This window comes from Rhinichthys klamathensis, unplaced genomic scaffold (genome assembly GCF_029890125.1).
Source record: "Rhinichthys klamathensis goyatoka isolate OS25496 unplaced genomic scaffold, OSU_Roscu_1.1 h1tg000358l_1, whole genome shotgun sequence".
NCBI lineage: Eukaryota > Metazoa > Chordata > Actinopteri > Cypriniformes > Leuciscidae > Rhinichthys > Rhinichthys klamathensis.
The window spans coordinates 1873263-1900994 of NW_026606867.1; the positions used below are offsets into that span (position 1 = coordinate 1873263).

General features: G+C 35.6%; 5 protein-coding genes across 6 annotated transcripts; 4 read left to right on the top strand and 1 right to left on the bottom strand.

Annotated features, from left to right (window-relative positions):
- The first annotated feature begins 579 nt into the window (after positions 1–579).
- On the top strand, positions 580–6291 carry ercc1 (excision repair cross-complementation group 1). Its single transcript, XM_056232984.1, has 9 exons — positions 580–735; positions 1925–2305; positions 3066–3169; positions 4656–4755; positions 4962–5038; positions 5168–5267; positions 5376–5447; positions 5850–5918; positions 6085–6291. Exons 1-9 carry the CDS (start codon positions 673–675, stop codon positions 6148–6150), a joined length of 1032 nt encoding a protein of 343 aa, XP_056088959.1. The 5' UTR covers positions 580–672; the 3' UTR covers positions 6151–6291.
- Positions 6292–7040: 749 nt separating this feature from the next.
- On the top strand, positions 7041–12447 carry LOC130069230 (granzyme B(G,H)-like). 2 transcript variants are annotated; one of them, XM_056232985.1, is made up of 5 exons: positions 7041–7225; positions 11404–11551; positions 11722–11866; positions 11940–12197; positions 12280–12447. In XM_056232985.1, the coding sequence occupies exons 1-5, from the start codon at positions 7180–7182 to the stop codon at positions 12427–12429; spliced, it is 747 nt and encodes a 248-aa protein (XP_056088960.1). In that variant the 5' UTR covers positions 7041–7179; the 3' UTR covers positions 12430–12447. The 2 variants fall into 2 exon arrangements, with proteins under 2 accessions (XP_056088960.1, XP_056088961.1); XM_056232986.1 differs by lacking the exon at positions 7041–7225 and adding an exon at positions 7266–7418 and having other exon boundaries at positions 11348–11551.
- A 542-nt stretch (positions 12448–12989) lies between these two features.
- Positions 12990–14468, top strand: LOC130069231 (granzyme B-like). The gene is made up of 5 exons (XM_056232987.1): positions 12990–13228; positions 13425–13575; positions 13723–13894; positions 13967–14227; positions 14314–14468. The coding sequence occupies exons 1-5, from the start codon at positions 13183–13185 to the stop codon at positions 14461–14463; spliced, it is 780 nt and encodes a 259-aa protein (XP_056088962.1). The 5' UTR covers positions 12990–13182; the 3' UTR covers positions 14464–14468.
- A 6015-nt stretch (positions 14469–20483) lies between these two features.
- rabl3 (RAB, member of RAS oncogene family-like 3) lies at positions 20484–22495 on the bottom strand. The gene is made up of 8 exons (XM_056233015.1): positions 22394–22495; positions 22024–22115; positions 21804–21933; positions 21582–21696; positions 21251–21401; positions 21061–21132; positions 20875–20913; positions 20484–20661 (listed from the first exon to the last, which is right to left on the bottom strand). Exons 1-8 carry the CDS (start codon positions 22437–22439, stop codon positions 20605–20607), a joined length of 702 nt encoding a protein of 233 aa, XP_056088990.1. The 5' UTR covers positions 22440–22495; the 3' UTR covers positions 20484–20604.
- Positions 22496–22844: 349 nt separating this feature from the next.
- dnajb11 (DnaJ heat shock protein family (Hsp40) member B11) lies at positions 22845–27014 on the top strand. The gene is made up of 10 exons (XM_056232890.1): positions 22845–23021; positions 23469–23625; positions 24637–24734; positions 25004–25136; positions 25296–25438; positions 25523–25605; positions 25721–25778; positions 25927–26038; positions 26531–26690; positions 26824–27014. Exons 1-10 carry the CDS (start codon positions 22948–22950, stop codon positions 26886–26888), a joined length of 1083 nt encoding a protein of 360 aa, XP_056088865.1. The 5' UTR covers positions 22845–22947; the 3' UTR covers positions 26889–27014.
- Positions 27015–27732: the final 718 nt, after the last annotated feature.

The following is a 27732-nucleotide window of genomic DNA, read 5'->3' on the forward strand; positions in this document are numbered from 1 at the left end:
CTGATCATAGAGACACTGGGACTAGCTGTCACATGTGGAAGTTATCACAAAGACAATATCTGTAAGGGTTTAATCAAGTCCAATTTGTTTCTGGCAGTGGTTTTTATGTTAATTTAAAACATAGGTCTTAAATATGTTGTCACATGTGTAAAATTAGTTATATATAGTATATAAAAATAAAATGACAAATAAAATGTAAATGTGTTATTTAAAATATTTATTTTTTTGGTGAAACAATGACGTGGCAACTAGCTTCAGTCTGAAGTGTAGCCTAAATGACCGTATTAATAAAAAGTCTATACCATATCAACTATGGTAAATGTTTAAAAACTACGGTAGTACAATGTTGTTTAAAATAATTTTTTGAATAACATTAAAAATCGGTAGGCTGCATTTGGGACCCCGTGTGTGAAAAGCATCGTGAAAAGTATTAAAATCTTTAGCAATGTCGACATCTTTAGGATAATGTGAGCAAATGTAATAAATTCCGAGTTTTGGGCGCCATCTGTCGGATAGTACCAGTAGCGTCTCGGTATCGATCGATGTTTCTGTGTTTGATACATTTGTCTGACACTGTTTTGTTTATCTGCGATGGCGGCAGATGGGCTAGTATGTTTTCTATGTTTTCATAGTATGGTTTCTATGGTTTGTGCAGTCACTGATAATTTATAAATGGAAAAAAAGAAATTCAATATCAATTTGGACGATTCGGCGTTCACAAAGGAAAGAAGTCCGGTGAGTTTTGTTTCCTATGATTGAGTTGGTATGGTGTGTTGTAGTATCAGAGGTCTTTGTAACTGTGAGTATGGAGGTTCAAACCTCACCAAAGTTCCATACATGAACTATCACCACTGATATTAAGCCAGGGCACTTAACCTGTAGTGCATGTACTGTAAGTCACTAAACAAGCACGATCTAACGTTACAAACTTGATGAGATACTTTCACACTCTCTCTGCAAGTTTGCCCATAACAAGGTGTTGATGACTCAAATCATTATGCATTGCATCATGTTGCCCACTGCAACAGTCTAACGATCAGTAAGTGCAACACTGAAGACAGAACTTAAAATAAATCACAACAAGCTGGATTCATACATGTGATCCATATGACAGTTTGACACTCCATATGTCCATATGACACTCAAAATGACAGTTTTATCATAATGTACTTACCCCCATGTTTATCCTTTTCAAACCCATATGACATTTTTCCTCAGTGGATCATAAACGTTGGAAGATCCTCGCATTACGGAGGCCCTAAGAGACCATGCATTATTTTTTAAAAACGCCCCTCGTTATTTTGACTTAATTTTCCTACTAGAATTTTTAGGTTTTTTCCCCTTCACAAATTATATCTCTTATTTTATATCAAGCATGTTCTTGACTGACACTGTTGTCTCCTTAGGAAACAAGTAGGCAACATTAACTTGTGAAAATTATTATTATTATTTTTTTGTGATTGAAATGGGTCATCTTAATTTTTCAAATATGTATAAAAAATTATTTTTCACAGTAATAGTTTTATTTCAATCTTTGTTTGGATCATCATAGTTCAACATGTTCTGCAGATCATCATAGTTCTACATTTCTTCAACATTTTTAAAAAATACTTTTAAAATGAATGTTTTATAATGAATTTTCATAATCTCACTAGAACAGTCTGTGACAAGATTAAGAAAATCTATAAATAAAAGGCATTTGAAAAGTAGCAGCGAACATTTATTTTCAAATTATTTTTATGTGTAGATTTTTATTGTTTTAGCCTTGCCCAAGACCTTGTTTTTTAAGGACAATTTTAAGAGATGATGAAAAAAAATGATCTTCTGCAGAAGAATATATGGCACCTTTAAGATTACATTAAATTATTCAGATGGTAGTGTCTCTGAAATGATGCAAGTATCCTGGTTCCTTTTATTCTCACAGGTAGCATCGTTGTTTAAGGCCAAAGATGGTCAAGTAGAGGCCTCAACTGTTCCAGCTCCTGGCCAACCACTGTCCTATGCAGAGTTTGTTGTTCAGAGCAAAAACAGGGGGCTTCAGGGAGCAGCTCATGGATCAGAGAAACAAATATCTGCTGCCCAATGTAGGAACGATGCTGCAGGACAAAGCAGTGTAAACACAGGTGGAAGCGGCTCAGTTAGTACGTCATTCACAGACTCAGGAAAACCCAAGACTGAACAGCAGGGACCAGCAGAGGTACCAACAGAAGATCAGACAAAAGAGGAAGGTCAGAGTTTGGAGAGTCGTATCATTCCTCCTCATCTCTTAGGATCTGGGAACAGTATTATTGTCAGTCCTCGACAGGTCTGTATAACGTATGTTCATTATCTATCATTTTCCTATCTTTAAAAGGTACGCTCAGTATTTTTCGCCCTAATTTTTAAATTGTTTCCCTTTATTCTTACATATAAAGAATTGTATAGTACTATTGAGAAATACTCTTGTGTGAAGTAGCCATGTCGATAGGTGTCAGTATTAGTCCAAGACCATTTGGAAGAAGAAAAGCCATCGAAACATACCGTTCAAAAGTTTGGGGTCGGTAAGATTTTTTTATGTTTTTGAAAAAATATCTCTTATGCTCATCGAAGCTATATGTATTTAATCAAACCTACAGTAAAAATATTAATATTGTGAAATACACAAAAATATTAGGCAGCACAGCTGTTTTTTTAACATTGATAATAATAAGAAATGTTCTTGAGCAGCAAATCAGCATATTAGAATGATTTCTGAAGGATCATGTGACACTGGAGTAATGATGCTTAAAATTCAGCTTTGCCATCAACGGAATAAATTACATTTTAAAATAGAAAAGTTTTATTTTAAATTGTAATAATATTTCACAATATTACTGTTTTACTGTTGTTGGTTTTTTTTTTATCAAATAAATGCAGCCTTGGTGAGACTTCAATCAAAAACATAAAAAATCTTACTGACTTTTAAACGGCAGTGTAAATCAAAACTTACTGAATGCAACTTTTACTTGATTTTTAATATAACAAATATTTAAATATAACAATTAAATATAGAACTTGATTAAGATATGTTTTTAATCTGTATACAGAGAGGCAACCCCATCCTAAAGTTTGTGAGAAATGTTCCTTGGGAGTTTGGAGAAGTGGTGCCAGACTATGTTTTAGGACGGACAACGTGTGCTCTTTTTCTCAGGTTGGTTTGTGGGTATATGTATAGTACCCACAGTAAGATTATTTCTAATATTACAGTTGCCAATGTTTCTTCTTCAAAATAGGAATCTAAATGTACACATTGAAAAGCTAGAAGCTTCAGCAGGACACCGATGGAGATAAATATGGAAGCAGTGCTGTCACTGTTTTCATTGTACACACTTGAGCCCAATTGCACACGTCTTGCTGGATTTTAATGCACTCAATCATGGAGGAAAGAAAGTAATTATATTAGTTTGATCTCAAAACCTGCACCAGATTTGCATATTTTTGATTTTGTTTTTGGGGTCTAACATTCTGTGTTCAGGTGTTAATGTTGTTGTTGTTGTTTTTTTACATATTTTAAGTTGTTGCAGCACCTCTCTTCCCAATCTGTCAGTAACACTGTTTAGTTCCTGTCTCTATGAAGCCCCTCTTTCCAAAAAAGCACAATGGGCTCTGATTGGTCAGCTGGACTTGTGTTTTGTGATTGTCAACCGTTTCAAGTGTGTTTCGGTTATTATTTAATTAAATGTATTACAATTATTTAAATGAGGAATATAGTGAATAGTGAGGAATATATATATACTCAAGACTACAATGGAAGCGTTTCAGGGGGTTCAGAAACAGTGCTTACTGATATAGAGAATAACTCCTTTTTGAGTGGACTTTGTGCTTTGTAACTTTGCAGACCTTAATATTACAGACTAAAGAAAGTTGAAAATGTAAAAAAAGTATAATAGGTCCTCTTTAAGTTTATGAAAATGCCACTTTCATAAATGTTGCCAGCTCTGCTCTATCCTTTATTTGCTTAGTTTAACGTTTGTCGAAGACAAAGTTCTACTTCAATGTGTGTTTTTTTCTGTGTGTGTGAGATGTGTGGCTTTTGTTATCAAACCAATTACTGAACGTCTGTGCAGATCTTTTCGTGCCAAGAAATCTTAAATAATATTTCATAATACCTAATTTATAATGGCAAATCAAGTGTTAAATTATAGAAACATGGTTTCCAGCAAGTGTATGTGCACTTTAAACTCATCTTGTAAGTGTTATGTGAAAATGGAATCCTCTCACTTAGTCAGGTGTGAAACCACATCATCCTCCTCCTCTCTTTGCAAAGAAAATTAGTGAGAATTCAAGCAAGTAAACATGTTGTGGCCGACTGTAATGATTGGTGTGACAATACATTTTAGACAATGTAGAATCAGCTGTGAAATGTTAATTAACAAATGCATTTTGTAATTGGATTTTTAATTTGATGTACCTGTACATGGCAAGATTATGCTTTTTGTGTTTAATATATGAATCATTGCAGAAGTTTTCAGTCCCTGGCTTAACCAGTGGTTTCATTTGACTGAATTACAAATGCCAAATTGAAATGAACTTTTTTTTAATAGTGTTTATATTAACCAAACATATAAGTACTATATGGGATGTTTTAGTTTCTCTTTCTCTCTCTCTCTCTCTCTCTCTCTCTCTCATGACCACAGTGTGCGTTACCATAATCTGAACCCAAACTACATCCATGAGCGTCTGAAACAGCTGGGACAGAGTTTCACCCTCAGAGTGTTGCTCGTCCAGGTCGATGTGGTGAGTCTGTCTGTTTCACTCACACTCGCATTTCTTTGTCCTTTCTCATTTGTGTTATTTAAATCTCTTTCTGAATTAAATGCTAAATAAATCGATGGCCGGTAATAAATATCTTCTAAGTGCCTGTTTTTGAAGTTTTAAGTAGCTTTAATTCAGTTAGAGACTGCTGATGTTCATGTCCCATTTCTGTGTTCCTCATTTATCAGAAAGACCCTCATCATGCTCTGAAAGAGCTTGCTCGAATATGCATCATGGCTGACTGTACCCTCATTTTGGCCTGGAGGTAAGGGCATAGTTCTAAATCATCAAGCTGGAGGGGAATTTCCTTTGTGGCTTGTGTAAATATAAGCTATAAGTTTTTAGTGCTTTAATTTAGTTCCTTTAACTAAACATACCTGTTTGTATGTGTAAGTCCTGAAGAAGCAGGTCGGTACCTTGAGACATTTAAATCCTACGAGAAGAAACCTGCAGATCTTCTGAAAGAACAAGTGGAGAAAAATTACCTGTCCCAGGTTAGAGCCCAAAAATCTATTTATAGATCTGAAATTATTATGTATGGTTTTATTTAATCATCACTGATGGCATCATTTCTATAAAGGCACTTTCTTTTTATTTGACAGGTTACAGATTGTTTAACCACCGTAAAGTCTGTCAATAAGACAGATGCCATGACTCTGCTGTCTACTTTTTCTGTAAGGAATACTTTTCCTTTAGATGTTGCACATCTTATTATTACTTACACTACCATTCAAAAGATTATTTTTCTGAAAGAAATTATTAGTTTTATTCAGCAAGGATGCATAAAATTGATTTCAAATAAATACTATTAAGAATTATTAAATACAAATATGAAGCAGCACAACTATTTTTAGCATTGATAATAATAAGAAATGTTTCTTGAGCAGCAAATCAGCATATTAGAATGATTACTGAAGGATCATGTGAGTGACACTAAAGAGATTTCTTTCAAGAACATTACAAAACCTTACAGACCTCTTTTGGATGGTAGTGTACATAAAAACCTTTGCCTATTTTAAATGAGTGATCTTGAAATACTTTTATGTTCTTATATTGATGGTATTTTACCTCTTCAGTCTTTGGAGGGCATCATTAAGGCTTCTAAGGAGGAACTAGTTTTGTGCCCAGGACTCGGTCCACAGAAGGTGTGTAGAGACACTTTGATATCATATTTTGAACTGTTGGCTCAATACGCAACGTTGCATCGTACTTTGATGCAAACAATTTTTTTCAAAAATAAGTGCATTTGACTCTTTTAACCAATCCAAGGGTATGTCTCTTAATCACTTTTCCTAATTGTGGTTCATTTAGGCAAGAAGGCTTTATGACGTACTGCACCAACCCTTCGTAAAGACCAAGAAGAAGGAAAGCGGATAAATCAGAGCTGTAATTTACTAAATCACTGTCTTAGAGTCTTTGGTCTATGATGATATGTGGCCTTCAAGTGGGGCATAAACAGCCTCTTAAATTTTTATCATTGGTGTTTATGAAAAGTTCAATAAATATCAATAATATTTAGGAGTAATTGTGTATTATGTTGATATTTTAGAGTGGGAGGTGAGGTTCCATTATAACCCCATGATTCGTATTGCAACTGGAACAAAACCTGTAAAAACCTGTCATATAAGAAAAAAATGGATGGAAACTTGTGGTCACACTCAAATAAGAATAGAAATAGGAATTAGACTATATGGGCAAACTGACTCAGAGTATGAATGTGTTTGTGGCGGTTTGTGGGACAAAAGTTGATGGCCATCACATATGCCACAGAAAAAAGGCATCATACCAGCCTTTCCTGTCAAATCACAACTAAGCTAGTGGGAGGTTTTATACTACACAGTGATGAATAGGAATCTTCTTAAAGCTCTTTTGCATTAATTTAATGTGAACGTTATATTTTTTCGCATTATACTTAAAGGGATAGTCCACCCAAAAATGAAAATTCTGTCATCATTTACTCACCCTCATGCTGTTCCAAACCTGTCTTCTGTGGAACATGAAAGAACATACTTTGAAAACAACAACAACAGTGTTTTTGTCCATATAATGGAAGTCAATGTTAACCAAAACTGCTTGGTTACCAACATTCTTCAAAATATCTTCTTTTGTGTTCTACAGAAGAAAGTAAAGTAATACAGGTTAGGAACAACATGAGGGTGAATAAATGATGACAGAACCTTCATTTTTCAGTGAACTGCCCCTTTAAGTGTGGTTCACGGTACTTCTTTACCTGAGAACTCACTGTGTTATTAATATATGTGTGTCAGAACTTTCCCCTACCCCTTTCCGTTGTATACTTTCATATGCAACAGAGAATACTGTATAGGTCAGACAGTATAAAGGCAACACTGAGGGTCAAATGCCATTCATGTTCCATTCCTGTCTGTATCAGCACATTTATACATCATGCTGCTCAGTGTCTGTCTCCTGCTTTCTGTCTTCTCTCTGTCCGGTAAGACATGGGTGGGAATATTTTAATGAGATCCTATTTGTTTTTTAGACTCATGTACATATCCACATTTTTGTACCAATGGCTTTCAAACTGTTTAAATCATTGTGATATATTAGGAGAAATATATCAATAATAATAAGCTCATAACCATTTTACTTCTGTAATTTGTCATATTTTCAAGTTATACTGTACTGTGATTAAATTAGAGGCCGACTGGTGTATAGCAATCAAAGTGGAACATAATGAAAAGGTCTTTGTAATTTTGAACGTGTATGCTCCATACGAATGCAGCCAAAATGAAGATGAATATGCTTGCTTTTATAAGTGCTTTTATAAATGAAAATGTATGTACTAGTATATTTATATTGGGGGATTTGAATGCTGACATATCTGATAATAATTCTTTGTTTGGCCAGCAGCTAATCAGGTTTTGCCTGGATAGCAAGTTGTTTTTTTCCAGCCAAACATTATTGCCAGCAGAAAGCTTTACATATATAAGCGAGGCATGGAATACAACTTCCTGGCTGGATCACTGTATATGTACAGCAGATGCACATGCTTCCCTAGATAAACTTGAAATATTATATAACTTAGCTACAACTGACCACATACCAATTGCAATTATGCTAAATGTTGAAAGTTTAACTGAGCTGACTAAATGTGAACATTCTGAACGAAAAGGTAAATTAGACTGGGCAAGACTCACAGCAAATGATCTTTTGAGATATAAATTATTAACAGAGAAGAGGTTGAGCAATATAGAAGTGCCAAATGAGACTGTTGTGTGTGATAATGCTGGATGTAAGAATCCTAAGCACAAGTACAATCTATGTAAGATGTATGATGAAATAGTGGGTTGCTTAGATCAGCCTTTCTCAAAGTGGGTGCCGCGGCACACTGGGGTGCCCCCTGACTTTGTCAGGGGTGCCGCCAAAAAATTATGTAGGCTAAAAAATATATATATTTGAATTTACATAAATACATTCTTCTTCTTTTTAAACATATGAACGTATTAATAAAATTGTAAATTCATTTTAGATAAATATATATATATATATAAAATTAACCATAAAAATCCGTCTCACAAGACCGAAGCAAGACACACACACAACTTGACGCAACCCATAGCAACGCGTTATAGCAACAACACCTCAGACTGACAGAAACGTAAAAAATAAACGTGAATTTAGGCCACTTTAGTTTTGTACACATTGTCATGTTAATTATAAGCAAATAAATTTTTTTTACCACAGTATTATCATTGATAGGCTTAGGCTATATGTTTGAGCCCTTACGGTTGTATGGCATTTGTGTCTCTGATTAATTATTTTGTGAATTACTTTGCAAAAGGGCTGTCACTTTACGTTCGAAAATCGATTGCACAATCGATCGGACCAACCAACACAAGTATCGAAACCGAAAATAGGGAATCGATTTTAACGGCCTTCTCTCGGAGCGCGTCCAGCTCGTCACGACACGCGCGTCACACAGCAACTGCAGGCTCTGACACACACACATACAAACTATACTATACTTCTGCATAATGTGTCTCTTTTTACAACAAAAATGTGAATTCTGCCGGTATTCAGACAGTCCCATGCATACAGATACAGATCCGGCCTACAATCGCCTACGTAGGCGAAATTTGTTTGACATTTCTAATTGTAAACACAGCCATGTTGAAGCCTGCAGTAATGCTTTTCATTGATGTTATGGCAGTCCACTCTCCTTATTGTTTTTCGAGAATCTTGCACTCCTGTTTGTCATTGCGCACGAAACTTCATGCCAATAAATCATCAGAAATATTGCTGACTTGTGCGCGTCTCAAGCGCACTCTTTACGCTCGTGCTAATGCCTGTTAGTTGTCCGTGGGTTTGCCTATATTTGGCGCTGAAAATGGAAACGTCTTTAGACATGGAAAATCGATTTTACAATCGATTCAATGAACATTTATGTCTCAAAAATCGATCAGGATTTTTTCACAAAAGTGATAGCCCTGTAAAGTTGTTATTATTATTGTTATTGTTATTTACAGTTCATATTATGCTCTGTTCATTACTGTTCTGTCTAAATAAACAGGACATTTGCATTTACATTTAGGTTATGCAGTGTTTTTAATTTATATTTTACACTGGGGTGCCTTGAGATTTTATGCACTTTTGAAAGGTGCCCCGACTGAAAAAAGTTTGAGAAAGGCTGGCTTAGATGATGCCAGTAGACCTTTTTGTCCAAAAAGGGTTAAAAAATATAATTATAAGGCCGGATGGAATGATTATGTCTCTGAACTGCATTTGCAGGCCAGAGTTGCATTCAAACACTGGGTCTTAACAGGTAAAGTTAGGTATGGCCCAGAATTTGAGGATAAGAAATTGGCAAATGCTAAATTTAAATACGCTCTGCGATATATAAAAAGGAACGAGCTGTCCATGAGAGCAAACTCAATGGCCAAGAACCTACAGCAAAATAATTGTTTATGAATTTTGGAAAGAAGTTAAGGCTATACAGGAAAATACCTATGCCGAATAGCATGGATGGGGCTGAGGATATTGTCAACTTGTGGAGAAAATATTATGAAGGTCTTTTTAATTGTGTTGAGAGGAAGGAATTTAAAGTTGGTCATGTACCAAATGATCTAGGTATGATTATTACACCTGATGAAGTTAAGTACGCAATCGAGAAACTGGCCGATAATAAAGCTGGTGGCCCAGACCGAATAACAGCTGAACATTTGAAACACGCTAGCTCTAGGATCTCAGTATTACTTGCTTTGTGTTTTACAGGCTTTTTATTTCATGCAGTGGAGTGTTACCGGATTCCATGATAACAGTCTTACTAGTGCCTGTTATTAAATATAAAACGGGTAAAATAACTGGGACAGAAAACTATAGGCCAGTTGCTTTGGCAAGTGTAGCCTACTCTCTAAAATATTTGAACAAATCCTCATGGATAGGATTAAAGAATATTTAACAACTACGGATAATCAATTCGGCTTTAAAAGTAAGCATGGCACTGATCTATGCATATATTCGTTAAAAGAAGTAGCTAGTAAGTTCAATGCTCATAATTCCACAGTTTTTATAGATGCTTCGAAGGCGTTTGATCGAGTTAATCATACTAAGGTATTTACAAAATTGCAAGAAAGAGGGGTCTCCCCTTATATGATAAGAATTTTACATTTTTGGTACATACATCAAACTCTAAAAGTGCAATGGGGTGATAATATATCGGAGCCGTTTTATACGACGAATGGGGTTCGGCAGGGGGGGTTATTGTCACCCCTTCTTTTTAATTTATATGTGGATGGTCTTTCGGTGGAATTAAATTAGTGTAAAAGACTGGATGCCTGATAGGGGATAGTATCATTAATCATTTGATGTATGCTGACGATGTTGTTATTATGTCTCCGTACAGTGCAGGCTTACAACAGTTGCTTCGAATCTGTTCAAGCTATGGTATGAAGCATGACATAAAATTCAATATTAAAAAGAGTGTTATCATGATTGTTAAAGCAAAAGAAGACCATAAACTAAATGTTCCCTCTTTTTATTTAGATGACCAAGTTTTAAATGTAGTAAATAAAGTAAAATACCTAGGTCACATCAATAAAAATGATTTAAATGATGATGATGACGTGCAGCGCCAGTGCTGTAAACTGTATGGGCAGGCTAATATGCTTGCTCGTAAATTTTGTATGTGTACAGATGAGGTTAAAATAACTCTATTTAGGGCATACTGTACTTCTTTATATACAGCCCACCTTTGGTGTAAATACTCTAGCAAAGATGAGAAAGCTTCAGGTGGCATTCAATGATGCACTTAGAATTTTGCTTAAGCACCCAAGGTGGGCAAGTGCAAGCCAAATGTTTGTGGTTAATAATGTGCCTACGTTGAATGCTGTTTTAAGAAAATGTATGTATAATTTTATATGTAGATTGAGTGTTTCAAAAAATAGTATTATTAGGGTCTTAAATGACATTGCATTGAGTGATACAAGGTATTTTTCTTGTTTTTGGAAGCATTGGAAAGAAAGCTTGTATGTCTTTTAAATTGTGTTTGGTGTTTTGTTGTTTATATATGTTGTATGTTTATATGGACCCATGGGTCTGAAATAAAGAAATAAAGACATGTAAGTTTTAACTCTATAGCTCCAATGAGATCCTCTTGTCTCATTATCACAGGAGGGTTAGAGAGTGGTATCGTTGGAGGCAGAGAGGTTAAACCTCATTCCAGACCATACATGGCATCTCTCCAGTATAAAAGACACCATAAGTGTGGAGGGATGCTGATTAAGGATGATTATGTGCTGACATCAGCCCACTGTTTTAAGTAAGTATCCATATATCCATATCCCTAATAAACTGGGTAATATGTAGTATTCAAAAACAGTTGATTATTAAACTGATTTAAAAAAGTTAGGTAGTTTAGCTTTTAATTTGTTTGTATCGATGTACTGACATGATGCTTTAAAATAACCTTAACATTAAACATTTTCACAGTAAGACCTCCAACTTAGAAGTTGTTCTGGGAGCTCACAATATCAGCCAGAATGAGGAGAGCCAGCAGATAATCCAAGTAGAGAAGTACATCCCACATCGCAATTATACAAACAATGACTTCACCTATGATATTATGTTACTAAAGGTATTCATGGTGCTCAGATTGTGCTTTTGAGTGAATTTTTGTATTCTGGTATTCACTGATTGATATGTTACAGTTGAAGACCAAAGCTGTGCGGAATGAGTTTGTGGATGTTATCGATCTACCTAAGAACAATGAAAATGTTCCTGCCCGTGTGGAATGCTCCATTGCTGGCTGGGGTATGAAAAAACCCAGAGGAGAAGCATCAAGGGTTCTGCGGGAAGTCAGCCTCAAATTGCAGTTCAGCTTTGAATGTAAAAATAAGTGGCATGACCATTTCAACTCTGAGAAAATGATCTGCAGTGTCTCAGATGGGAAAAGGGCTTTCTGTCAGGTACTGAAACGTCACTAGATGATTAACAAAGAATTCACATAGTGGCAGAATACATTTAAGTCTTTCATCTGTTTCATTCTAGGGTGATTCTGGCAGTCCACTTTTTTGTAACTCTAAACTTCAAGGAATGGCTGCATACACATATCCTGATAACTGTACATCCAAGAAGTATCCGGAGGTCTACATGAAAATATCTGCCTTCCTTCCGTGGATTAGGAAGAACATTAAGTGAATGTAATAGCATCTAATTTTTGGCAGTGAGGATCTGGGTCCACTAAGATCCTCTATGATATACAGTAGCTTGCATACTGTATGAATAAAGTTAAAATAATCGTATCAAGCAAATCCTAAACCAGAAATAAAATCAGCTGTCGAACTTTGGTCGACAGGAAGCCACAGAACATTGTTCATTGTTGATGTGAAAAGATATACATTGCTATACTATACATTTATTGATTGGTCCTTCTAGGGTCATAGTGCTAGAGCCTATCCCATTTTTTTTATTATTCTATTATAAAGAGGTTTCTTTTTGACCTCTTTTGTTTGTTTGTTTGTTTGTTTGTTTTTCAGCCAGTAACTTTGATGTCACACATTGATGTTTTATGCTTGCCACAACCAATGTCCAGTCATTGACTGTGAATAAAAATACTATGTACACAGTCAGTCAGTGTGGGATCACTATATGACACCGACACTATAATAAACCAACAAATAATTTGAACAAACATGAGATTTGGAATTAAGGTACTTTTTATTGTATTTCATTTCTAATAACAGTACACTTAAGTGAGTAGAGTATTTTATTACTCTGTAACTCAAATTTGGTAATGATTCCTGAGTAATGGCTGCTTGCTATTTTGTACACACATTTTGTGGTTTGAGGTAAGAGGGGGAGGAGATACAACTAGTGAGGGTAGTGAGTGGGTCTGAGTATATGATAGCATATGCACACTAATGCTTTACCACAGGCTGATGCAGTTGCACCATGGTTCTTTACGCTTTTCTTCTTCTCCTTGGTATCTCTTTGGCTGGTAAGATATTATTCATTCCTTTCTTCCTGAATTCACATTGTGCATCCTTTTACAAGAGCATAACATCTGAAAACTCAAATATTTTGAAAAATATAAATAAAATAAAATACTTAGAATGCAAATTATAAAAAGTATGTACATTCAATACCTCCCTAAATAGTCTGGTAATGGTATGTTACTTCTGTTTATATCACAGGTGGGATGGAGAGTGGTATTATTGGTGGAAAAGTTTCTAAACCTCATTCCAGACCATACATGGCATCTATTCAGGTTGAAAATAAACATCACACATGTGGAGGGATGCTGATCAGAGAGGATTATGTACTGACAGCGGCCCACTGTTTGAAGTATGTGCTAGGATGCGTGTGAAGGATTATTTATGATGCTTTTCAAAAAGTTATAGCCTCAAGACTTTTAGTTTATCTATCTGTAATTTTGTGTTTTAGTTATCTAAATGCTTCAAGGTATACACTGTTTTTACATTTTTCCCGCAGTCGCAGTGCCTTCTCTGGTCGGGGCAACTTTGAGGTTGTTCTGGGAGCTCACAACATCCATCAGGATGAGAAAAGCCAGCAGAGAATCAAAGTGTTAAAATACATCCAACATCCTAAGTTTCAATCTGATAATACTGAGAAGGACTACAGCTATGATATCATGTTACTAAAGGTATTTTCACCTTTGTGACTCTATATTATGCGCTTTGCTTGCTCTCTTTAACATATGTTCTGTTATTTGTAGCTGAAGAACAAAGCCAAGGTGAATAAATTTGTGAAAGTTATGCCTCTTCCTAAGAAAAATGGAAAAACACCAGCTAATGTTAAATGCTCCATTGCTGGTTGGGGGTTAACAACCCCAAAAGGAGTAGAGGGATCAAATGTGATGCGGGAAGTCACTCTTATACTGCAGGAGAACTCAAAATGTAAAGAAAGCTGGCAGCACTACTTCAACTCTGAGAGAATGATCTGTAGTGTTTCAGATGGGAAACATGCTTTTTGTCAGGTATTATATTATTTTATTATGTTTTATATAATATAATATTATATTATATTATTAATGTTTTTCATCTTCTTCTTCTTCTTCACTAGGGTGATTCAGGAAGTCCTCTTATCTGCAATACCAAACCACAAGCAATTGCTTCATATACCTATAATGGTAGCTGCGTAAACAAAACATATCCTCAAGTTTATGTAAAAATCTCCCACTTCCTCCCTTGGATTAAAAAGAAGATTGGTTAAAAACTTAGTCTGAATATCTCGGTCTGCTAATTACCTGTTTCTGCTGCAACTGTAAAAACCCCATATGTTTAGCCAGTTTGAGATTATTAATAAGGTGATAACACTTGATTTCTGATGTGAAGTATTTATTCATTGACCATAAAACCCCTTAAAATAAAATGCAATATTCATTAAGTCATCCGTTTAGATCACCAGATGTAGGAGATGACAAGGATAAGCTTATTTTAGTGGGTTGAACAGAACAAACATTCATTCATAATAATAGTTAGTTATAATTTAAATATATTGTTATCTATAAAGACAGTCAGTTTAACAATGAAAAGTAGCCTGATTGCAGTATTGTGTACTTCACTCTTTTACAGCTTTTGCTTAAAGTGCTTTTAAATGGGCAGACCAGAATAAAATACATTGCTTTCACTTAATAAAAAAAATATTAAAAAAATGATGTTACTTACTTGCCTTTTAATTTATTTAAATCTTGTCTCGGTTATTTGTGCCCTGCTGTTCTAACTGTGACTCTTTGTCTACTGGTTGTGCCAGCAGCACTTAAAACTGCTGTCACGTATTAAAAAAGCAAAACAGTGATTTAAACAATTTTTGCAACTTTTGTCCAATTTCACATCTTCCGTTTATGTCTAAAATTTTAGAGGATGTTGTTACGTCTCAATTGCACAATCATTTAATGGTTAATAATTTGTTCGAGCCCCTTCAATCTGGGTTTAGGAAAATGCGAAACAGCCTTGGTTAAAGTCGTCAATGACTTATTATTAGCTTCTGATTCTGGCTGATTCTGTCGATTCTCATTAGATCTTAGCTCAGCTATCGACACCGCTGAACATATGCTTTTACTTAACCGATTGGAAACTGTCTTTGATGTATCTGAGACTGACTTAGAATGGTTTAGGTCATTTTTTTAGGGATCACAATTAATTTGGGTGGTTTTAGATCTGAGGTGGGTCCTGTTTGTACTGGTGTCCCACAGGGCTCAGTTCTTGGTCCTTTGCTCTTTAACATTTATATCTACCCTCTTGGTCAGCTATTAAGATCGGTTGACCTCAGCTATCATTTTTATGCTGATGACATACAGCATTCCAAGTCTGGTCAATTTGTGGATGTTTCTCATCTTTCCAACTTTTTCTCTGAGATGAAGTTGTGGGTGTCTAACAATTTTCTGTATCTATAGCTCTAAAACTGAAGTCATGCTCCTCGGCTCTCCCCATCAACTGTGCAATACTGTTTCTATAGATTTGTTAGTTGATGGTGTTGTTGATCTTGGAGTCATCTTTGATGCTACCCTGTAATTTGTGCCTTTTGTACAGAATATGGTTAAGACCTCCTTTTTTCATCTTAGAAACATTGCATGTATTTGGCCTATGTTGTCCTTTTCTGTTGCTGAAAGATTGATTAATTCTTTAATTGGAGTATCCAAATCTTCTCTTAACAGATTAAAATGTCTGCAAAACTCAGCAGCTAGAATTTTAACTGGGGCCAGGGTTGGTGACCATTATAGCTCTTATTTTGGAGACGTTACATTGGCTTCCTGTCAGGTATCGTGCAGATTTTGAAATCTTAATGCTAACATACAGTATGAGGCTTTGCATGATTTAGCTCTGCAGTATCTGGTCGATCTTTTAACTCCTTACACGCCAACTTGCAATCTGCAATCTTCTCAGTGTGGTCTCTTAGCTGTTCCCAAAACACGCCTTCGTTCCAAGGTTGACATGGCCTTCTCAGCATATGCTCCAAAACTGTGGAATTCTCTCCCAGCTGACATCAGGGAAGCAAAATCATTACATATTTTTAAAACTGGTCTTAAAACAAATTATTTTAGAATTGGTCTTACTTGATTTGTTTTTCTAATGTGTTGTTTTTGGTTATCTGCCTTTTATTATATTTACCATGTAATGTTCTTTTATTGTTGTGTTTGACTTTTTGTAAAGCTTTCATATAAAGTGCCTTGAGAAAGTAACTTTTAAAGGCGCTATATTATTATTTAATTTATAATTACTTTAACTGTTAGGGGTTTTGTGTGGGCGAGTGTGTGATTGTTTCATACTTTTTAAATTAGTCTGATGCTAAAACCAGTTGTTGCTCTTGTGATTGCATACCTCTTTGCTCTGAGTAGCGTGAAAAGTCCCCCTATGAAGCCCCTTTGAAGTGTGTGGTGAGGTTAGGAGGTGTGTTTGAGCCAGACTATTCTAGTTAGGTGTCAATATGTCTACTACCGTCTCTAAGGAAATGTATTTTTTACATGTTCTTATTTGAAAGTGTATCCTGTCACTCACAACCAACTACTCTTAAGTACTTTAGATAAAGCTGATTCAACTAGTTTTAACATTGGTATTTTAAAAACAGGCTCAAATCCTACTTGGGCAATGAACGGGGCTCTAACATCTATTTCTTTTTATTTCAGATGAATATCCGAGATGATGCAAGTTTATACTGTAGGTTATCATATGAAGTAAAATGTGATTCATGCTTTCTTATCTGATAGTTGACTGAATTACAAAGCATTTTGAGGTTGGTAATAACATGAAACAAAATATTTCTACATTTGTTAATAAAAAAATCTGACTATAAATGTTTAAGATTTAAGAAAATTACATGAACTACATTATTGTCTGTTCAAACAGGGATGGAAAATTGCCAGCTAATGTGAATATGTTGCTGAGGTACTAAGCTAACCAGGATAAAGTGCATCAAGTGTGCTGCAGGAAGTCACTCTCAAACTGCTGTTCACTTCAGAATATAGAATCATGTGGCATCCATACTTGAGTTCAGAATATAGAATCATGTGGCATCCATACTTGAGTTCAGAATATAGAATCATGTGGCATTGATACTTGAGTTCAGAATAGGATTTGCAGTGTTGCTATATATAATATATACATAATAGGGTGCTACTGATAGGGGGGTAACAGTTAAAGACCCAGAACCAGAAATGATTAATTAAGACAAAAGTCAGAATTATAATAAATCAAAGAAAAGTTTTACTGAAGACAGTTTGCAGTTTCATCAGCTGAAGTCAGCTTCAAGACAGTGGAGTTCGTAGGCTGCCCCACTTACAGTTACAAAGATCACAGCAGTTATACCCTTCACCAAGGTCTAAGCTATACGTCCTTACTTCAAGTTGTAGTTTCTGATTGGCTAAGAAATAGATAAACATTGTAATTTTCCACACATATACAGATAGACTGAAGCATATCTCCATCGATTATGCAGCTGACACTCGGACCCTGAAGTTAGGCACGTCGTGACCTTCCTGGTCGCAGATTTGGGTTGCTGGGCGCCAACGTGTCCAGAACAACAACTCAGTCAATCTCCAATAATGCCGCTTGTTCCTTAACCTGTAACCAATAAGACTAACACACAGCTTTTCTCAAAACATCAAGATAATGCGTTCTTTCTCTCAAGGAGAGCTACACTTTAGTCTGACTGGAAAGTAAGGCTTTAACTGAGAAAGGTTCCCTTAAACTATAGACTTCAATGACACCTGTGACTTATAGTCGTCAGAGTACCCTAGAAAAATAGAGGAATTTATTGACACATGTTGAAGACCTTTCTTAACAAAACAAAACATCTTTCCATATTTAATTTTTGGAAGTCGGGCTAAATGAGCAAGCACTGTTATTGCATTCACACATCAAATACAGACATTAGAGAATACATGAAAAGAACATTTCAGTTATCACACTGGTATCTTCTATAACAAAGTGAAATATCACAAGGCTAGAGAAGTCATTCAACTCATGTGATATTTAGAAGGAAAAATATTGATTAATACCTTGATTATAATCACTCATTACATATACATTGAAGCAGCAGTTTATTCCAAAATCCACACACTTCACTATATACTGTACTATATAGTCTATAAAGAAGTGGAAAAGAGGAGAGAAACAGAGTTTATTCAAATGCATCTTTATTTAATGTTGTCTCAAGTAAAGGGTTATGTACATGCACAGTATTAACAGCTTGCTAATATAGCAAAGGCTTATTATTTTTAAATTACAAAGATCAACAATAAAAACTGTAAATCTATGATTACTTTTTTCCCTTTCAGATGATCCTAAAGACTAAGTAGAAATGGTTCATTAAATAAAAAAAAAACCCTCTGCCATCTCACCTTAGATGATACTACAGGTCCTTCTAAAAAAATTAGCATATTGGGATAAAGTTCATTATTTTCCATAATGTAATGATAAACATTAAACTTTCATATATTTTAGATTCATTGCACACCAACTGAAATATTTCAGGTCTTTTATTGTTTTAATACTGATGATTTTGGCATACAGCTCATGAAAACCCAAAATTCCTGTCTCAAAAAATTTGCATATTTCATCCGACCAATAAAAGAAGTGTTTTTAATACAAAAAAAAGTCAACCTTCAAATAATTATGTTCAGTTATGCACTCAATAGTCAATACTTGGTCGGGAATCCTTTTGCAGAAATGACTGCTTCAATGCGGCGTGGCATGGAGGCAATCAGCCTGTGGCACTGCTGAGGTGTTATGGAGGCCCAGGATGCTTTGATAGCGGCCTTAAGCTCATCCAGAGTGTTGGGTCTTGCGTCTCTCAACTTTCTCTTCACAATATCCCACAGATTCTCTATGGGGTTCAGGTCAGGAGAGTTGGCAGGCCAATTGAGCACAGTAATACCATGGTCAGTAAACCATTTACCAGTGGTTTTGGCACTGTGAGCAGGTGCCAGGTCGTGCTGAAAAATGAAATCTTCATCTCCATAAAGCTTTTCAGCAGATGGAAGCATGAAGTGCTCCAAAATCTCCTGATAGCTAGCTGCATTGACCCTGCCCTTGATAAAACACAGTGCACCAACACCAGCAGCTGACATGGCACCCCAGACCATCACTGACTGTGGTTACTTGACACTGGACTTCAGGCATTTTGGCATTTCCTTCTCCCCAGTCTTCCTCCAGACTCTGGCACCTTGATTTCCGAATGACATGCAAAACTGAGCAACAGTCTAGTGCTGCTTCTCTGTAGCCCAGGTCAGGCGCTTCTGCCGCTGTTTCTGGTTCAAAAGTGGCTTGACCTGGGGAATGCGGCACCTGTAGCCCATTTGCTGCACACGCATGTGCACGGTGGCTCTGGATGTTTCTACTCCAGACTCAGTCCACTGCTTCCGCAGGTCCCCCAAGGTCTGGAATCGGTCCTTCTCCACAATCTTCCTCAGGGTCCGGTCACCTCTTCTCGTTGTGCAGCGTTTTTTTGCCACACTTTTTCCTTCCCACAGACTTCCCACCGAGGTGCCTTGATACAGCACTCTGGGAACAGCCTATTTGTTCAGAAATTTCTTTCTGTCTTACCCTCTTGCTTGAGGGTGTCAATGATGGCCTTCTGGACAGCAGTCAGGTCGGCAGTCTTACCCATGATTGCGGTTTTGAGTAATGAAACAGGCTGGGAGTTTTTAAAAGCCTCAGGAATCTTTTGCAGGTGTTTAGAGTTAATTAGTTGATTCAGATGATTAGGTTAATAGCTCGTTTAGAGACCCTTTTCATGATATGCTAATTTTTTGAGACAGGAATTTGGGGTTTTCATGAGCAGTATGCCAAAATCATCAGTATTAAAACAATAAAAGACCTGAAATATTTCAGTTGGTGTGCAATGAATCTAAAATATATGAAAGTTTAATTTTTATCATTACATTATGGAAAATAATGAACTTTATCACAATATGCTAATTTTTGGAGAAGGACCTGTATAAACATAGATTACCTTTTACCAAAGAAAACAAGGGTCCATGTCACCTCATTAGTACAAACAGTAAACATGAGAAGGGGAAAAAATGGGATATTTCCAATTTAGGATTATCGTGTTGAGAAAGACATATCAGTCCTCCTATCCTCAAATGGATTTAAAATTGCTATTGAACATAAAATATGGAAATACAGACAATCTCTGAATATGAGATACAGGTGATCATCAATCCACATAAATATTTCTGTCATGGTAAACTGGATGTTAATGTTATTTTTTGTATTTTTATTTTTGCAAAAAAAAAAACATTCCCTCAAACTAATTGGTCTTGCAGAAGAACATGATGGCGGAAGAATATTCATATGCTTATTCAGATTACAAACTGGACTAAACCCACCAATCTAAAGTATATGTGTACACTCAATCACTGTGCAGACTCTTGAAATTAAAGCGCCTCCTGTCTGTGAAACTCTGCATCTTAGGAGAAAAAAATAAGAAAACAATAGGTTGCCAATTAACAAAATAATTAATCTACAATCAAATTAATTATAAATGTATTACATCTGCAATTTGATTAATAATCTTATAAGTAATTCTCTAAAACTACTGCAAAACAACATTATTTCAAATATGCTCATTTGTGGCTACACAAACTGAGTCACATGTAAACAAAGAAAAGCACACACTCACCTGGCTAGGGTCTCTTGTGAAGTATCTCTTCTCTATTACCTAAGAGAGACACAAGAAGTGTTTACTCACAATGTATATGCTATTGTACATGCTAATACACTGCCATCAGACATGTACTCACAAAATGACAGAGAATCATTAGGGTCAGAAAGGAAATACAGACTTTAGTTTAATTAAAGTCACTACCTTGTCAAAAAAACGGCTCAATTTAACAGCATTTGATGATCCGGCCGCAAGATACCGTGGATTTGTACAATCCTGAGAAGAAAAGCAGGAAAAAGCTCAGAATGCATAATGGACATATTTTGTTTTTTTTGTGGCTAAATATTATATAAGTTTAGGTAAAAACATTATAACAGCACTAAAAGGCACACACAAGGTTAATCTCTTCCGCATTAAAGTCTTCAGACAGAAAGGCAGTGCGGGTCAGGACATCGTTCCTCTTGTTTTCCGGGATCTGATCAAATTTGGTGCCAATTAGCAGGAGAGGAACTGAGTTCTCTGCAAACTGTTCTCTATCATAATCTCTGCAAGTGCAAAACATCCAGAATTAACTTATTTCAGCATATCTAGGCAATTATAGACATAATCAAATATTCGCTCACTGTATTCTGATTTATTTACCGTAAAATATAAGCATTGTATTTCAGCTGAAGAAATGCTTGATGCAATCATTCTAACAGAATCAGAAGTTAACCTTGACTCACCCATTTGATACAATGATGCCAGTTGGAGAGGAGTCTTTGCTCAGCGCCTCCAGTGACCAGCGGTACAGATTCTGGGAGGATTTCTTGTTGGTCAGATCATGAACTAAAATAATACCTGCAGAAAAAAGACAAACATAGTGATTTAGCATTAAAGACGTGTCATTGCATTTTTTTTCTTTTTGTGCACATGAACATACAACTTTAAATTGTTGTGCCTCATACCATTTACAGAATTGTAAAACACAGCTCTAGAGCTTTTAACACTGCTGGCACTGCCAACAGATCCTCCAACGTCCCAGAGTTCAGTGTAGTACGTCTTCTCGTCTGGAGTGCCTTCTCTGTAGTCATGTACCTGTGCAAAAAATCAAGACAGATTTTGCTATGATAATGACACAGTTAATTAATAATGGTACTTAATAATTACTGATAATTTTCACTGTACCCTGACGTCCACTGAGCAGCCTACAGTCCATGAAGGATTCCCCAAAACTTGATTCTGGCAAAGTAAATGTACAAGAGAGGACTTCCCTACTCCTGTCAACAGACAAAAGAAATAACACTGATCAGAGGACACATATCGAGGCTCACAAAGTATTTATGTACAACATCTAAGTGGATAAAGTTCCTCGTGATAGATATTCTCTAATAAAAGTAAATATAATACTAGTATTGCAGAAATCCAAGCTAATGTGGCAGGCTAATACCTCCAGCTTGAGTCGAATATTATACAACACGCTTACATTTTAAATTTACATTCACATTATAGGTTAGAGAAATGAAGGTCGATAGATTATTTAGTTAATATTTATTACCAGAATCTCCCAAGACCAACACTTTCACCCTATCCAAAGATGCCATTTCTTTCCGGAACTACACTGTGTAACCTCTCTGTACGTCTATGAAAACAAAATAAAAGTTGCGTGCAGAACGAAATAGTGATAATAAAATAAAATATAAGTATTTGAGTGAAGTATAAATTCAAATAAATAAAGTTCCATCTTATATTTAGTAGTAGCTCTTGTGTGATATTCTGTCGAATTTATAATATAATATAATACAATATAAACAATATACAATACAATGCAATATAATATAATATAATGTAATATAATATTACTGTTTACTGTTCTACATAACATAACATAATATAATATAATACAATATAATATAATATAACATAACATAACATAACATAACATAACATAACGACGTTTTCTTGACTCAGTGAGACTTTTTTCGATAGAACTTTTATAAAACTTCCTTTTTAAAAAGAGGCGGGACTTGTGACAGAGCAGGAAGAGGCTTTTTGATAGACATCACAGAAAGCCGGTGTGTTTTATTGGAATTCTGAAAGAAACAACTACCCATGGCTGTTAGAGGAATGAAACTGTCGAGTGTGTGTTTTCTGCTTTTATATTTGATAGTGACAGTGCTGGCTGGGTAAGTGAATATCGTGTTATTTTCATTGTTGAGGTTCAGTGCATTATAAACTCACTACTCTGGCTGGTACACATGTTTCACTGTGATTGGTCTACGCCACTGTTCATGCATCAAGCTGGTGAATCTCGCCATAAACTACTTTATATAACCTCGTTATTTATTGTAATTGAATGCGTTTATTTAAAGCCTGGAGTGTTTTTTTTATTAAAATAGGACATTGTTTTATTTTTAGTTTTTAAATAACGTTACCTATCGATAATGGCTGTAACAAGGCTGCAGCTTGTCATCGACGATGCCACATGTTTATATACATTTTAGAAATATCTGAAGCTTTTATTGTGCCTTGTCTGATTTCCTCGTATCCATGTAGCTGTATCTGCTCATCAATAATTTGAATGTATGAACTGATGTATGATTAAAATGTTCTAAAATAATGTGTATTTTCAGGAGGGATTTCTACAAAATTTTGGGGGTTAGTAGATCAGCATCAATTAAAGATATTAAGAAAGCCTACAGAAAGCTGGCATTGCAGCTTCATCCAGACAGAAACCAAGATGACCCAAATGCCCAAGACAAATTTGCAGACCTTGGAGCTGCTTACGAGGTATGGCTGTTTATGTTAAGTAGTTTCACGTGGGGCTTTTTATTCGTTTTGACTACGCTTCATTTGTTGAACAAAGACAATTTTAACCCAATTTTACTTTTAAAATTGATGTGACTTAGTTTTCATGCAAATATTAGGCGTAACTATAATACAAATAATTGAACTGGCTATGCTTTGTGTCACTAAAGCATCGCTAGACATATTTATTATTTCTGAACAAAACGTCAGTATAATGCCAGTGAATATGATGACCAGCATGAGCGTTGTTGTTAGAAACGAACCGATGGAGCGATTTGATTGGTAGCAAGAAATGTGTGTCCGCCTCTGATTGGTTGAAACATCTGCTTATTGTCATTCATATGATTTGTGACGTAGACCGCTAGTGTAGCCTGTGCACATTGTAGGCTACAATATTACAAAGTTTAATTTTTACACTGTAAATTATTTATTGTTTAAAGGAAATTAATCATTGGTCGACTTCATTGTAACATAAACAATTTTGTAAAGGATTTTAAAAGTATACTTTTTCATATATAAATACATATTTTAAATATAACATGCAACAGTAATAATTAGACTTAAATAAATATATTTATATATTCAATTATGGATGGTTAAATTAAGGAGGAGTATATAATATGATTATGATTGTACATCTGAGGTGTTTTTTCAGCCGGATGATTAAAAGAAAGAAATTAGAAATTAAACCAGGGTTGCTTGCCTGGGCCAAAAACAATACAGAAAGCTACAAAAACACCCCAGCTATTTAAAATGTGGTGGCAAAAATTCCTGTTATTTATCTGCTATCTAACATTTTGTATATTTCATAATATCTAATCATGGCTTTATACACTAAAGTGTCATTGGTTCTTCAAAAAATAAAATAATCTCATAAAGGTAGAAGAACAACTTCAGGGGGCAAAGTTAATTTCTGACATTGGCTATAAGTGAGTTAATTAGTCTTTTTACCCTGGAAAAACATATTTTCTTATGGTACTTTTTTAAACGCAGGTGCTCTCAGATGAGGAGAAAAGGAAACAGTATGATGCATATGGAGAGGAGGGGTTAAAGGAAGGCCATCAAAGTTCACATGGTGATATATTCTCCAGGTAAACAATATTAAGATGGCACCCACCTAATTAACATTTTATTTAACAGTTAACTGCTGATATTTTTGTGAGTTTTTCCAATGAACATTGTATGATTTGTCAAATATGAGCTTGTATTATAGATTTTCAAAAGTCTGATGCATAGTTGTTTATCTAGTTTCAGAAGCATGTCTGTTTGAAACACAAATGTTGTCACTGTAACTGCACATTCAATCTAGACTATGTGACTGCACTGATATTCATGTTTTTTGTTGTTGTTATTTTTCAAGTTTCTTCGGCGACTTTGGGTTTATGTTCGGTGGAAATAGGCAGCCGGCCGGCCGGGATATTCCCAGGGGTAATGACATCGTACTGGACCTTGAAGTAACCCTAGAAGAGGTGTATTCAGGGAATTTTGTGGAGGCGAGTTTCTTTTTGTTCTTGATCCCTCTCCATTTCCTTCCTGATGTACTGTAGTATTCAGACCTTCTGTGTTCTTTTATAGGCTTTTGTTTGGCAGTGTACATGGTAATGTACAGTAATTTCCTGTCTTTCCTGTGTTTCCTCTTCTTCAACACGTAGGTGGTACGAAACAAACCTGTATCAAAAGAAGCGCCAGGCAAAAGAAAATGCAACTGCCGGCAGGAAATGAGAACCACACAGCTAGGACCAGGTCGCTTCCAGATGACACAGGAAGTAGTCTGTGATGAATGCCCCAACATCAAGTAAGTTTGCCTGATAATCACTCTCACTTTGACTCACCAAGACGGTTCATGATTTTCTATTAAACACTGTATCATTGTTTCCAGGCTTGTGAATGAGGAGCGAACACTAGAGGTGGAGATCGAGCAGGGTGTGAGAGATGAGATGGAATACCCTTTCATTGGGGAAGGTATAGGAAATAATTCTACAGATAACTCAGTGCAGTAACACTTCATTTTATGAATGAGCTCGATACTGCAACATATGATTTATCAAGTGTGTATCTGTTGTTTGACTGACCACAGGTGAACCTCACATTGATGGTGAGCCTGGAGATCTGCGTTTCCGCATCAAAGTTTTGAAGTAAGAGTAAAGTAATATTATATTATTGTGATAAGAACAACTAATTGAACTCTTAATGTATGTATACTTTCAATGAATGCACCTGTTTGAAAGAGTGAGACTTAAAACTGTGTTTCAGTTTATCAAATGTAAATTTGTTCTTGTCCAGGCATCCTCTGTTTGAGCGCAGAGGTGACGACCTTTACACAAACGTCACCATCTCTCTGGTAGAGGCTCTGGTCGGTTTTGAGATGGACATCACTCATTTAGATGGCCACAAGGCATGTTTAATTTCCCAGATTTTACTTTCAATAGATTTACTGTTTTTTTTTGTGAACTTGATTTATGGTTATGTTAGAATGCACAATTTTAAAATGTAAAATTTGGCATGTACATGATTTATTATATATATACACACATGTGTGTGTGTGTGTGTGTGTATATATATATATATATATATATATATATATATATATATAATTCAGTTTAAATTACTTTATCAAATTTAAAGTTTTTTCACGTCATGTACATGCATTCATGCACAGCAACTCATTCTGATGACATGCACCATTAAGGTGGATATCCAACATAAAACTAATATTCATAACTTAATAAATATTAGTTTGACAGGTACAGATTACTTAAAAATGATTGGTTGATAACACAAAATAATGTGCATCCCTAATATCCTCCTGTTGTCATGTGTCGTTGTATTTGCTGTATAAGATAAGGCTGTTCACAAACTCACAGAGACTTATCTTGTGGTCTTGTAGGTGCACATTGTGAGAGATAAAATCACTAAGCCAGGAGCGCGTATTTGGAAGAAGGGTGAGGGCCTACCAAATTTTGACAACAACAATATCCGTGGATCGCTCATAGTCACCTTTGATGTAGATTTCCCAAAGGAGCAGCTTGATGACCAACAGAAAGATGGTAAGAGAACATCTAGAGAATATTAAAATGGGATTTATTTAAAACTGTCCCTCTTCTGTGTGACTACTGTGGTGTTTCTGGATGTTTTTGTGCATTTGGGAGTTAATAAATTCAACAATTTTTTTTCCCTCAGGTATAAGACATCTTCTGAAACAGGCACCATCTCAAAAGATTTATAATGGACTGCAGGGATACTGACAAAAAAGCCAAGTAAATCAGGACTGATTGCCCTGTCCCTGTCTGCCCTTCACACACACACACACACACACACACATTTAATTGCACACTGAGGAACAAGTAATTGTTTTTTTTTATTTTTATTTTTTTTTCTGATTGTTCTCAGGAAGAGTTAATGTTTTTATTTGATTTTTTTTAATACAATTTTTTCTCCTTCATTTAAGTTTTTTAAAAAGCCTTGTTTTCTCATGGAAATATTTTTTTATTTGACTAAACATGCCCCCCCCCCACACCCCCCACGATTAGTTTAAATTTTAAAATTATTAGTTTTTCCCCTGTTTCATATTTGGAGTAAGTAGTACAAGACATGTCCCATCAGTTTAAGTGTTGGACACTAACTTTCTGCTTTGACCTGTCAACCACCATCCACTCATGGATCAGCATAATGTTTAGTGCCAGATGACCTGAGACCTACGACAAAAACAGGACTGAAACTTCAAACCAGAGGACAATTTAAACACCTGCCTCAGCACTGTATGTCTTCAAGACCTTTTTCTTCAGGTGTTTTAAAAAAGAAATGATTATATGAATGTAAGTTCATTGAACTTTCTCAACTTAGACTCTTCAGTCTTTGGTCTGCTTGTTTTAAAAACAGATTTATCACGGTTCTTGCAGTTGGTGTAGTTTTTGTTCATCAAGCTACAAATCCTATTTGTGTGTGTGTGTGTGTGTTGCTCCAGTTTTTGACTGCCTGGTTCAGATTTGCCATCTGGTGTCAGGTCTGTTTTCTCTGGGGCATTTACTTGGGTTTTGAAGTTCAAACAGAAGACCTCTTCAACTGTACAGTTCAGCTCTTTCCTGTGAA

Excerpts from the sequence above, each read along its gene's own strand:
- LOC130069231 (XM_056232987.1), top strand. The coding sequence starts at position 13,183 with ATGGTTCTTTACGCTTTTCTTCTTCTCCTTGGTATCTCTTTGGCTG. Across the intron at positions 13,229-13,424 it reads CCTTGGTATCTCTTTGGCTG|GTGGGATGGAGAGTGGTATT; the intron begins GTAAGATATTAT and ends TTTATATCACAG. Across the intron at positions 14,228-14,313 it reads GGAAACATGCTTTTTGTCAG|GGTGATTCAGGAAGTCCTCT; the intron begins GTATTATATTAT and ends CTTCTTCACTAG.
- dnajb11 (XM_056232890.1), top strand. The coding sequence starts at position 22,948 with ATGGCTGTTAGAGGAATGAAACTGTCGAGTGTGTGTTTTCTGCTTTTA. Across the intron at positions 23,022-23,468 it reads ATAGTGACAGTGCTGGCTGG|GAGGGATTTCTACAAAATTT; the intron begins GTAAGTGAATAT and ends GTGTATTTTCAG. Across the intron at positions 24,735-25,003 it reads CATGGTGATATATTCTCCAG|TTTCTTCGGCGACTTTGGGT; the intron begins GTAAACAATATT and ends TTATTTTTCAAG.
- rabl3 (XM_056233015.1), bottom strand. The coding sequence starts at position 22,439 with ATGGCATCTTTGGATAGGGTGAAAGTGTTGGTCTTGGGAGATTCTG. Across the intron at positions 21,934-22,023 it reads GCTGCTCAGTGGACGTCAGG|GTACATGACTACAGAGAAGG; the intron begins GTACAGTGAAAA and ends TTTTTTGCACAG. Across the intron at positions 21,402-21,581 it reads GGCATCATTGTATCAAATGG|AGATTATGATAGAGAACAGT; the intron begins GTGAGTCAAGGT and ends TTGCACTTGCAG.
- LOC130069230 (XM_056232985.1), top strand. The coding sequence starts at position 7,180 with ATGCTGCTCAGTGTCTGTCTCCTGCTTTCTGTCTTCTCTCTGTCCG. Across the intron at positions 11,552-11,721 it reads ACATCAGCCCACTGTTTTAA|TAAGACCTCCAACTTAGAAG; the intron begins GTAAGTATCCAT and ends ACATTTTCACAG. Across the intron at positions 12,198-12,279 it reads GGAAAAGGGCTTTCTGTCAG|GGTGATTCTGGCAGTCCACT; the intron begins GTACTGAAACGT and ends GTTTCATTCTAG.
- ercc1 (XM_056232984.1), top strand. The coding sequence starts at position 673 with ATGGAAAAAAAGAAATTCAATATCAATTTGGACGATTCGGCGTTCACA. Across the intron at positions 5,448-5,849 it reads CTCTGCTGTCTACTTTTTCT|TCTTTGGAGGGCATCATTAA; the intron begins GTAAGGAATACT and ends TTACCTCTTCAG. Across the intron at positions 5,919-6,084 it reads CAGGACTCGGTCCACAGAAG|GCAAGAAGGCTTTATGACGT; the intron begins GTGTGTAGAGAC and ends TGGTTCATTTAG.